The sequence below is a fragment of the Erinaceus europaeus genome, chromosome 15 (genome assembly GCF_950295315.1).
Source record: "Erinaceus europaeus chromosome 15, mEriEur2.1, whole genome shotgun sequence".
Classification (NCBI taxonomy): Eukaryota; Metazoa; Chordata; class Mammalia; order Eulipotyphla; family Erinaceidae; genus Erinaceus; species Erinaceus europaeus.
In genome coordinates, this window is record NC_080176.1 from 24419718 (window position 1) to 24432002 (window position 12285).

At 45.8% G+C, this 12285-nt stretch overlaps 1 protein-coding gene across 7 annotated transcripts in view; it reads right to left on the minus strand.

Annotated features, from left to right (window-relative positions):
- Positions 1-12285, minus strand: part of SMURF1 (SMAD specific E3 ubiquitin protein ligase 1) — an 84477-nt gene that overhangs the window by 38184 nt on the left and 34008 nt on the right. For 2 of the 7 annotated variants that reach the window (XM_060173320.1, XM_060173319.1), the window contains exons 1-2: positions 4923-4949; positions 4670-4760 (exon numbers count right to left, since the gene is read on the minus strand). The exons of 4 other annotated variants lie outside the window; for them this stretch is intronic. In XM_060173320.1, the coding sequence (XP_060029303.1) occupies positions 4670-4760; positions 4923-4934 (103 nt within the window). In that variant the 5' untranslated portion in view covers positions 4935-4949. Of the gene's footprint in view, positions 1-4669; positions 4762-4922; positions 4950-6060; positions 6120-12285 lie in introns of those variants that run through there. One more of the 7 variants, XM_060173324.1, reaches the window with a different exon arrangement.

Sequence of the window (12285 nt, forward strand, 5' to 3'; positions counted from 1 at the left end):
CAACATCAATAATAACTACAACAATAAAACAAGGGCAACAAAAGGGAATAAAATAATTTAAAAAAAAGATTTATTTCTCTGCAGTGCAGAAAGAGGAAGAGAAAACCAAAACATCATTCTGGCACACTCACTACTGAGGACTGAACTTGAGACCTCATGTTTGCAAGCCCAGCGTTCTATGTCCCAAGTCCACACTTTTGCCCATTAAGAAAATCAGCTTGTTTGTTTTCATCCTGAGTTTTAAGAGTCCTTTCTATATTTGGCTAAGAATCCCTTATCAGATATAGCCCTCTGTAAATACTTTCTCTTTGGATGGAACCACTGCATCATTTGTTTTTCACATTTCTGTGTCTTACAAAACTGGGCTTAAATATGTCAAAGTTATTTTGAGGACTCGCACGGCTTTCCTTGGGGTATGACACCACCTAATGTTTACAGTAATACAGGGAATATTCTTGTCACCCCCAGAAGACAATGTGTGGTCTTTCTACCTTGGCAGCCACCTCGAGGTCACCAGGAACAGCACAGGGTGCCAGTCGAGCCCCATAAAGCAGGGGTCACTCATCAGATCTGTGTCTGCCAGGTGCATGCAGGTGTCTGGTCCCAGAGGCCAGTCCTCATCAATAAATGGGCAGCTCTGCGCCCTGAGACTTCTGCACACTCACTAAGCTGGTGACAGTTTAACACACGTTTTTATTCTATCCTCATCAGTGCAACCCAACAATCTCCATATTAGAGGAGACGCAAGCTATGGTGAAGGATTTCTATCCAAAATATATAAAGAACTCTTACAAATCAACAGTTAAAAGGAAAAAAAAAAACACTAAAGTGAAGGCAAAGGATTTGAATGGACAGTATACACTTCACCAAAGATATTCAAGCAAAAAAACAAGTCCTTAAGGGAGTCCAGCGGTAGCCTAATAGGTAAAGCACAGGTGGCACAAAACACAAGGACCGGCCTAAGGACCCCGGTTCGAGCCCTCGGCTCCCCACCTGTAGGGGAGTTGCTTCACAAGTAGTGAAGCAGGTCTGCAGGTGTCTTTCTCTCCCCCCGTCTTCCCCTCCTCTCTCCGTTTCTCTCTATCCTATGCAACAACGGCAACATCAACTACAACAATAAACAAGGGTAAAAAAAGGGAATAAATTTTTTTTTAAAAAGTCCTTAGAAGGTGAGAGCATTAACCATCAGAAGAAACATAAAAAACTAAGACACTACTTCACACCTGCCAGGATGGCTAAAACAAAAAGAAATAAAACACACAACGGGTTAAGCGCACGTGGCGCAAAGCACAAGGACCAGAGTAGGATCCCGGTTCAAGCCCCTGGCTCCCCACCTGCAGGGGAGTCACTTCACAGGTGGTGAAGCAGGTCTGCAGGTGTCTATCTTACTCTCCCCATCTTCCCCTCCTCTCTCCATTTCTCTCTATCCTATCTAACAACAACAACTACAACAGTAAAACAAGGGCAACAAAAGGGAACAAATAAATCTTATATTAAAAAAAAAAACAGGCTGGGAAAATAGCAGTGGTTATGCAGAAGATGTTCATGCCTGAAGCTCTGAGGCCCCAGATTCAATCCCCAGCACCACTGTGAGCAGTGGAGTAGTTCTTTAACAGAAACAAGTAAATAAAAGAAAAAGAAACAAATGCAAGTGCTGATGCAGATGGAGAGAAACTAGGACAGTCAGTCACACACGACAGCAGGGATGAATAATGGTACAGCCACTCTGGGCAACAGTCTGGCATTTCTTCAATGTTAAGCATGAAGTTACCATGTTGACCCGTAATTTCACTCCTAAATACAATCCAGGAATTGAAAGATGTGGCCATTCAGACTCTTGTAGTCAAATGTTCTCAGCAGTAGTAAGAGTATCTACAGAGTACAATCAAATGCCCCCCACCTGGTGAGTGAATAGCAGGACTTGCATTCCACACATTGGAGCACTGGCGTGTAACAAGAGTTCCAGCTTTAGACACATCCTACACGTGCTCAGTGGAAGAAGGTCAACATACAGAGCCCCACTCATAAAGGACGTCCAGAATCAGCAGGTGTTTCTATAAAGTGATGTTTACAGTCGCTTAAAATTCCTGTACGTTGAATTCTAACACCCCATACAATGGTGTCTGGGGTAGAGGCTGCCAGGGTGGTGTCCTATAAAGGGGGCCCCTCTGTCCACCTATGACCCAGGACACCCTAGCCAGCAGTCTTGCCAGCCTCCAGATCTACGAACCACGCCAGTGTGTAACCCACCCAGCCCACTGGTTTTCATCGAGTGGTCTCAAAAGTCTACACTGCGGGTAAAGGCTGGGGGGTGGGAAGGAGTGTATACCATGTGGGCTTCCTCCTAGGTATAACAAACAAAAATCCAAAGATAAGACAATGATGTGTGCAACAAGTTAAGGAAATTGTACACACCAGAGAGTCATATTCATGGTATGAGGAGTCACAGCGCAATTAATTAAGTACAGTGCACCAGGAGATGGCTTGCCCAGTAGAGCCTGTGCTTTGCCAAGTGCAATGAGCTGGGTGTGAGTTCCAGCACCATGTGGGAGCACCATGCACAGAGGAAGCTCCACCAGCAGAGGAGCAGTGCTGGCAGCCTCTCTCTTAAGAGAGAGACACAGACAGAGACAGAGAGAGAGAGAGAGAGAGAGAGAGAGGTAAGACAGCTCACCTGTAAAGATAACCCGCCTCCATGTGAGGCCCAAGTTCAAGCCCTGAGCACAAGACATGGCACTCTGGGAGGGGCTAAGGGGTTGTCAGTGCTATGATGCCTCTCTTCTCCCTGTTTCTTTTTCTATCTAGAAAAGTGGCCCCAAGCAGTGACATCATGAATGTGCGACAGCCCCCCAACACACACACACACACACACACACACACACACACACACACACACACACACACACACACACACACACACACCAAGGCGGGTGGGAGTGATGACCTCTGCTTCTCTCTCTTTTGTGTTGATAAATAAATCTTTTTTAAAAATTAGTATAATAGTGATTTGAAAACTAACACAAGTGGCTGCCTCTCATAACTATCTCTTCATCTGGGCTTTCTCTTAGGAGGGAGTGACAGTCACTGTTTAAAATGCTATGCTCTGTGGAACAGCAGGTGTCAAGTTAACTCTGCAAGCAGGAACAAAAAGACAGCGGGCACCTAGCTCAAAGCACCATGAAATATGGAGTCTGTTCCCTCCCAGTTTGCAGTTTAGTTTGGCAGACAAAGTACATCAACAAGAAAAGCAAACAATAGTGCAAAGCAGATCACTCTTGCTAACCACATTCAGTTACTCATCACGCCCCATCAATCCATCTTTTGTAGGCTCTCTGAAGCTCTTCTTTCTCGTCCCACTGCGGCTGGCCCACCCAGGCACCTCTCATCTTGCCTCTGGATTCTTACAATAGGCTCCAGCACCTCTCTTCTCTGATTCATTTTAATCATGAACCGATTACTTGTTGGCTAAATGGTTAAAGTACTGTTAAGATAACTCTTACACACAAGCCTCAGAGTTCAGTGTGCTTACGAGATCAAACACAGAGAGAATGAATAAACTAGCATCTGGTGCTCAAGCCTTCCCATAACCGCAGTCCCACTCACTTCCTGGGCTTGTCATTCAACAACCCTTGTGGAGTTCTTCCGTCATCACACTGGGGGGGGGGGGGGGGGGCTCCCTGTTCCCACATCTCCCCCTGCACAATTTGAGGAGTTCCATAGCAGAGGATTCCCAACCCCCAACCCCCACCCCCGCCCAGATCATGGCTTTCGGGCCTAGTTCAAGCCTCTGTCCTTCCATCATCTATTCCCTTATCCCCTGCTACTCCAACAGCTACTCCCATGTTCTATTAGCTTCTTACATAACTCCCACTGCAAGTAGGAGCAACCACAGTAGCAAATCTAAGGCTAACATCTTGTTCAACAAACACTGCCATATGGAATCAGATCTCCAAATGAGCTCCACAGGCAGACTATGCATGAATTTACTAAGAGTGGTGACTGTAGAAAAATGCATTTTCAAGAACAGGAGTCAGTAAAAGTCAGCTTTTAAAAAGATGGAGGGAGACAGATAACTGTTGACACTTTTTCAGTGTATAGCCTTTCCCAACAGAAGTTGCACATAAACAGAGTCCTCTGTGGCCTGGAGCAAGTGTGTAGAGTTCAGGGTGTAATCTTGAGGGCTATCAGAAGGGGCACTAAAGCAAATCTTTAGAAATGGATTGGGGGAGGGGCCCCTCAGGCAGTAGCACAGCAGGTTAAGTGCATACGGCACCAAGCACAAGGACCAGCCTAAAGATCCCAGTTCAAGCCCCCGGCTCCACAGCTGCAGGGGAATTGCTTCACCAGTGGTGAAGCAAGTCTGCAGGTGTGTCTATCTTTCTCTCCCTCTCTCGATTTCTCTCTATCCTATACAACAACAGCCATAACAACAAATGCAAGAAAATGGAAAAAATGGCTTCCAGAAGCAGTGGATTTGTAGTGCAGGCACCGAGCCCCAGCAATAACCCTGGAGGCAAAAAATAAATAAATAAATAAATAAATAAAGAAAGAAAGAAAGAAAGAAAGAAAGAAAATAAAGAAATGGCTGGGGGTCAGGCAGTGGTGCACCTAACTGAGCACACACACAGAATCATGTGCAAGGATCCAGGTTTGAGCCCCAACTCCCTACCTGTGGCGGGGACACATACACACACTTCACGAGCAGGGGAAGCAGGTCTGCAAGTGTCTATCTCCTCCTTCCCTTTCAATTTTTCTCTGTCCTATCAAATAAAATAGAAAGAATGGAGGGGGGAAAAGGAAGTAATGGTCACTAGGAGCAGTGGATTTATAGTACTAGCATCATGCCCTAGCAATAACCCTGGTGGCAAGTGGGGGGGCGGGGGGGGGAAGTGGAGGAGAGGGGAGAGAAGAGGGACGCTCACCTGGCTGAGCATGTCTGTACTCAAAAGTCAAACCCCCAGTCCCCACCTGCAGGGGAAGAAGCTTCTTGAGTGGTGAAGCAAGTCTATCTTTCTCTCCGCCTCTGTGTCTCTGCCTTCCTTGTCAATTTCTGTCTCTATCCAAAATACAGGAGGGGAGAGGAAGGGAGAGAAGGGGAGGGAAGAGGAGGGGAAGGGACCTCCCATAGTAGACCATGATTAATCAGTGAGGGAGGACCCTCTACAGCCACACCACCCTGAACATGAGCTCATCTAATCAGTGAGGATCAGCAGATGGTAATGGGTTGCGAGCCATAAGCCGAGCATTTTCAACTATCTCAAGGTCGGAGACAGAGACAGTGACTCTGGCTATCAGGACCCTCTTGTTTCTTCCTCCACAATAGCCATGCCCTCCCTCACTGTCAACTTTATTGTAATACAAAGGGAAGGAGCAAGAAGGGAAAGGAGAAGGAAAGGAGAAGGAAGGGAAAGGAGAGTCTGCATTACACTGGGGGGTTGGGGGGGGTGTAATTAAAGCCCAGTGTGAAATAAACAAGGTGCTAGTGCTCTGGAATTTAGTTTCCATTTTCCTTTCTTACGGGCCAACAAGTGATGTTCAATGTACTTAATATCCTAATAGTAGAATCCTTTGTTAAGCAAAATTCACTGTTTTCTGTGCAACATTGTTTTCACTGCCCAAGATGATAACAGAGACTTTAAAGCTCACACATAAATCTGCTAGGATCGAACCCTACTGTCGAAGGCTGTTGGAGGCTGACAAACTGCAGTCTGTGTGCCAGATTCTGGGAGCAAGCCTACTGCCTATTTTTGTAAATAAAGCTTTATTGACACAGTCAGGCACATCTGTTTACTTAGTGTCTGTGGCTACAAGGGCAGGATTGAAAAGTTGCAACACAGACCATATGGCCTTCAAAATACTCTAGGCATTGCAGGAGAAGCCTCCCAGCCCTGCTCCAACGGAATAGTGGCAGTACCTGTGTATATGCAGAAACCTCAGGGATTCATGAAGATAAACCACCCAGAGAACACGACCTTGGCTTTTGCCTCAGCGCTGACTCACTCATTTAGAAGGATGTTGAATACAAACACAATTTGGTGAGATTCATGCAATGCTTACCCACACCAAAGTTGAACCAGATGTAGGCAATGATCATTCCTCTGCGGCCGTCAAGCTGTAGTCTGCAGAGAAGCATCGCAGACAAGTGAGCAGGAAGGACAGAAACTCTGACTGGGAAGAGCAGAGAAGTGTCTCTGGGAAGCATCTATCTACCTAAAGGCCAGACACTCAGGGCCCCATGGGAACTGGGATGGATCCCATCCACTCTACCCAGAAACACTGAGTCTGAGAGGCCCTTCGCAACCCACCAAAGAATGGACCCAGCTCTGGGGTAAGATTTGGAGTCATTTTGGATGACTTGAGAAACAGTTTTTGCAAAATGCTGCCATTCCTTGGGACATAAGGGCTTATAAATGTATCAAGGTATAAAAGAAAAAGAAGACTTGAGGGTACCTGCATCTCACACACATGCATTTACATATGTGAAGACAAACATATGACCACATATGGCACACATAAGCATGTATTATATGTGCTGTATAAACGCATACACCATTCTCTACAAGTTCAGTTTCAGTGAGGAGGATAATTTCCAGAAGTGTTGGATACCAAGAGGCCTCAGCTCTTTAAAACATTTTTATTTTACTTATTATTATATAGAGATAGAGATTGAGAGGGGAGGGGAGATAGGGAGGGAAAGAGACAGAGACACCTGCAGCAGCCCTGTTTCCAAACTTGTGAAACTTCCCCCTGCAGATGTGAGGTCTCAACCCCTCAGCTCCCTCACACACAGTACATTCTGTGCCCAGGCCCTCTTTCAGTAACCAGTAAGGTTCCTACTATCTCTACATCACAAGATCTGCCACCTGATCTCCCTCACAGCCCCCTGCTCCAGGGACCCTCTGTCCTCTACCCTCCCACTGTAGACAGGATGGTCCTCCCTCCTACCTAAGCAACGTCTGCCCTCTTCTGACAGGCAGATGTCCCAGAGAGATTTGAGGGGACCTGGAGTGACTTATAAGCCATTTCTTCACTTTACCAGGCCAAAAAAACATTCATGGATTTTTAAAAAATAAATTAATGTTTTTTTTAACTTTTATTTACTTGATAGGACACAGAGAGAAATTGAGAGGGAAGTGGGAGAGAGATAGAGACACCAGTGGTGAAGCTTTCCCTCTGCAAGTGGGAACCGGGGGGCTTGAACCTGGGTCCTTGTGTATTGTAAAGTGTGCAATTAGCCAGATGTGGCAGCGCCTGGCCCCTATTATGCATTTTATATAGAGATACATCAAGAAAGAGAAACCAGAGCCCTGCTCAGCTCTGGCTTATGGTGTTACTAGTGACTGAACCAGGACCTAAAAGCCTCAGGCAGGCAGGAGTCTTTTTGCAGAAGCATTATACTGTCTCCTCAGCTCAACCTGCATGGAGTTTTAAGTGACCCCGTTCTAAGTTTAGATTTCAGTTCATCTGGTAAGAGTGAGGCATGCTGATACCTGACTTGGGTCACGTGCAACTCTCCCTGTGATGACAGCAAACCTGTAAATCATTATCTTCTCAATAAAATGAGTTATTTAAAAAGTCAGGGGGTAGGGGGCCGGGCGACAGCGCAGCAGGTTAAGCACACATGGCACAAAGCAAGAACCAGTGTAAGGATCCCGGTTCAAGCCCCTGGCTCCCCACTTGCAGGGAGTCGCTTCACAGGCGGTGAAGCAGGACTGCAGGTGTCTGTCTTTCTCTCTCCCTCTGTCTTCCCCTCCTCTCTCAATTTCTCTTTGTCCTATCAAACAACGACAACAACAATAATAGTAACTACAACACCGATAAACAACAAGGGCAACAAAAGGGAAAAAATAGCCTCCAGGAGCAGTGGATTCATAGTGCAGGCACCAAGCCCCAGCAATAACCCTGGGGGCAAAAAAAAAAAAAGTCAGGGGGCCAGGAGGTGGCATACGCAGTTAAGCACATAGAGTACTAAATGCAAGGACCCACACAGGGGTCCAGGTTTGATCCACTGGCTGCCCACCTGCAGTGGTGAAGCAGGGCTGCAGGTGTCCATCTTTCTCTTCCCCTATCTACCTCCCCCTTCCCTCTCAATTTCTCTCCTATCTAATAAAATGGGGAAAATGGCCTCCAGAAGCAGTGGATAACCCTGGAGGGAAAAAAAAAAAAAATCAGTTGTTTCCAAAAGGAAAACACAGAGAAAGCTTCTCAACCTCTCTGGACCTTCTTTTTTTTCCCCTCATGTGTGCCATGAAGTAACACTTCCTACTTTTCAAGGCTATTTTATCTGCATGGGTATTCAATAAAGACAGGTGCCATTCCATGAACTTGCCTTGTTTATCTCTGACAGCACAGCTGTGACCACTCCCCCTTAACAAGGGTTTAGTATATATGCCTAGCATTGTGGCACAATTTGACTCATTCAAACATACAAACTTCCAGTATATTAATATTTAACCACATTATATAACTATGGAAATACAGGCTAAGTTAAGATAGTGTGTCTATTAAGTGATGGGTTCAAGACTCCAGCTGTAGTTTATCAAGTACAGTTGGTCCTCATTCTTCATGGATTATTCATTTGGTATTTACCAACTTCTTGAAATTCTTCGTAGCCCCCAGAACAATACTTGTGGCACTTTCCTGGGCATTAACAGACATGTGTAGAGTGACAGAAAACTTGAGTCACCCAGTGGACACATGAAATGATTGATTATGGGGGGGGGGGGGCATGGTAGCACAGCGGGTTAAGCACTCATGGCCCGAAGCACAAGGACTGGTGTAAGGATCCTGGTTCGAGCCCCCAGCTCCCTACCGGGGGGGTGGGGGGGGGGCTTCACAAGCAGTGAAGCAGGTCTGCAGGTATCTACCCTTCCCCGTCTTTCTTCCTCTCTTCTCTCAATTTCTCTCTGTCCTATCCAACAACAACAGCAGTAACAATAATAACAACAAGGGCAACAAAAATGGGAACAAATGGCCTCCAGGAGCAGTAGATTTGTAGCGCAGGCATCAAGCTCCAGCGATAACCCTGGAGACAAAAAAAAAAAAGTGGGAGATGGGTGGTAGCGCAGGAAGTTAAGCACACATGGCACAAAGTGCAAGGACTGGTGTAAGGTTCCCAGTTGGAGCCCCCAGCTCTCCACCTGCAGGGGAGTCACTTCACAAGCAGTGAAGCAGGTCTGAAGGTGTCTTTCTCTCCCCGTCTTCCCCTCCTCTCTCCATTTCTCTGTCCTATCTAACGACGACGACATCGGTAACAACAACAACTACAACAACAATGAAAAACAACAATAGCAACAAAAGGGAAAATAAATTTTTAAAAGTGTGATAGAGCTGATTTTAAAATTTATTTATAGTAGAGACAGACAGAAAGCAGGGAGGGAGGGAGGGAGAGAGGAGGAAAAAGACACTGAGACTCCACAGCACCTAAGCTTTCATTAATGCTATGGGGACCAGGCTAAGTGCCGATCACTCACACAGCAAAACTTAAATACTAAAACTCTGATGAACTGGTTTTCTACGGTGTAATGCTGAGCACTGAGCTCAGCGGTTGAGTACGAGACTTACTTGCATGAAGCAATCCCGGACCCTCATCTGCCAGAACTCAGCAGTGCTCTGATCTCTGCCTCACTTCTGTTTTTCATAAAAATACATCTGTTTTTAAATCAGTGGAATGGGGGGGGGGAAGGAAGGAATGAAGGAAGGAAGGAAGGAGAATTTGCATTGCGCCATCTGAAAAGTTAACAATGAAGCTGACTCTTGATACAGAGCAATGCTGTGACTCTGCTGTTTGTCCTGAAGAAATCTGCAGGGTGGGTGACTGGGAGTGGAAAGGTGACAGAAGCTCCCAGAAGGTGACATCACCCCCACTAATGAGCTATGTGGTCCTGGCCCACATCTGGACAGAGGCTCGGACACTCAGTAATAACACCACAGGAGACATGCACAGTTAATTTCAACCCAAAGTACAATGCACACATTTAACTTGCTCAATGGTATACCGGAGGAAGTATCTCAGCCCTGTGGTTTTAGATCTGAGCTGAGACTAGGGAAAAGGGTAAGGAGATGTGGAGGTATCATCTCCCAACTCCTATGCCCAACCCACTCGTCAGCAGCATATACGAATGCCTGTGGGCTCTTTTCCCAAGCTCCCTGTGAAATCAAATACAAATTCTTCTAGCCAATAAAGTAATTTCTGGAAAGCAAAAGCACACTGGGTAAGAGTACTTAGCATGAATGTTCATTTTTTGCCAATTAAACACACTTGTTGTTGCAAGTAGTAAAATAAATGGACTTCCTTCTTGTGAAGGTCTGACAAAGCAGAAGTCTGATCTAGATGGAGCATCCATGACTCAGGGAAGTTTAAATATACATATGGAAACTGAATCTTTTCATAATCAACCTTTACAAATGAGAAACTCGTGCCAAACAAAAAGTCTGTAACAAACAAAAGTCTTAAAAAGCTTCAGAGACTCAAGTCTTCCATTGAAAACACATGCTATTTTACCAGTGCTTTCCTGTGATCCCACAACAGCAGTCTCTGGGTTCTGATGATGGTAACAGCGGGATCTGTTCACGATGAACACACTGGGTGACCCAAGTTCAAAGAGAAAGTTCTTAAATTAACCGAGGCAACTACCGGGACTTCTGAGTATTTTGGAAAAGTTATTTGCAGTGGGTATCTCTGGACACTTGACAGAGGGAAGGAGAATATTCTGAGAGTCTTACATTTTTATAATAACTTAAGAATCAGTTAGGTCACTACAGAAGTAATATGCTCTCAGAGATGCCAGAAGAAATAAAAGCACTGGCCTGGTGGTGGTGCACCTGGCTGAGTGTACATGTAACCGTGCACAAGGACCTGGGTTTGAGTGCCTGGTCCCCACCGGCAGGGGGAAAGCTTTAGATGGTGAAGTAGGGCTGCAGGTGTCTCTCTGTCTCTCTTGCTCTCTACCTCCTCCTTCCCTCTCAGTTTCTGACTGTCTCTAACCAATAAATTAAAAAAAAATTTAAAAAATAAATAAGAGCACTTAGATCTCACCACCTGCTGTAACACACACCACTATTATTTTCAGATAGTCCTGTCTTTGTGTGTGTGCGCATGTGTGAGAGAGAGAAAGAGAGAGCATGAAGCAGCTAAGTGTCCCACTCCTGAACCTAACTGTCCCTGCCTCTATGGAGCCAAGTCACCCTGGGCAGACTAGTCAACAGTTCTATGTCTCAGTGTCAAACAGGAACCACAAGAGCAGTCACTACTTCTGATTATTCATTGTAATTATCCACCCATAGTTTTACTACCAGCCATTTTCACTTAATAAAAAGTGTGTGGAAGACTTCATGTCATTAAACACCCTTCAGCAAGATGTGTTAGGCCACAGAGTACATTCTCTAATGCACTGAGTCTTATCAATGGACATTCAAGCTGCTCTTACAATGGGGCATTCACTCCAGAGCTAGGAATGGTTGGAAGGTGAATCCTCTAAGTCAGGTCACTGTAAGTAGGGCTCCAGGGAAGTGGGGTTGGCTGGCTGAGACACAGGTGTGGTCTAGTCTGGCCCCAAGGTACCTCAATCCAGTCATCTTGCCATTCCAGTAGCTCCCGGCAGCCCTCCAGTATATTCTCTTATGCTGAAGTCAGCCAAAGGCAATCTGTCGCCAGTAGCCTAGCACTTTACCAACACAAAAGATATGCGGTCCTCTTCCGTAATCTCTCTCACACAGTACAAAGGACAAGCTGTTCAACAGGCCAACCAACCTTCACAAGTGCTATCCCAGGAGGGGCCAGTAAAACTAGACAGCTCAGTGCAAGGCACATAGGCTTTCAGACAGACAGACAGACAAAGTTTATTCCACCAAAACCTTGCTCTGATACTCTTCATGTACTCATGGATCTGGGGCACTACAACTTCACTAAAGCAAAATGACATCAAAAAGGGAATCTGGGGGCCAGACAGTACTGCAGCAGGTTAAACGCACATGGCTCGAAGCACAAGGACCGGTGTAAGGATCCCGGTTCAAGACCCCAGCTCCCCACTAGTAGGGGGGTCACTTCACAAGCAGTGAAGCAGGTCTGCAGGTGTCTTTTTCTCCCTGTCTTTCCCTCCTCCATCTCTCTGTCCTGTCCAACACCAACAACAGAAAAACTAGCATTTTTCAGAAAAATAATCAGACTGCCCGTTCTGCCCAAATACTACTACTATTAGTTATTAGCACTTACAGATCACACACGGCCGGTGCTGTCATAAACAGTGTTCACCACTTAGCCTGTGCAGCAAACTCATACAGGAA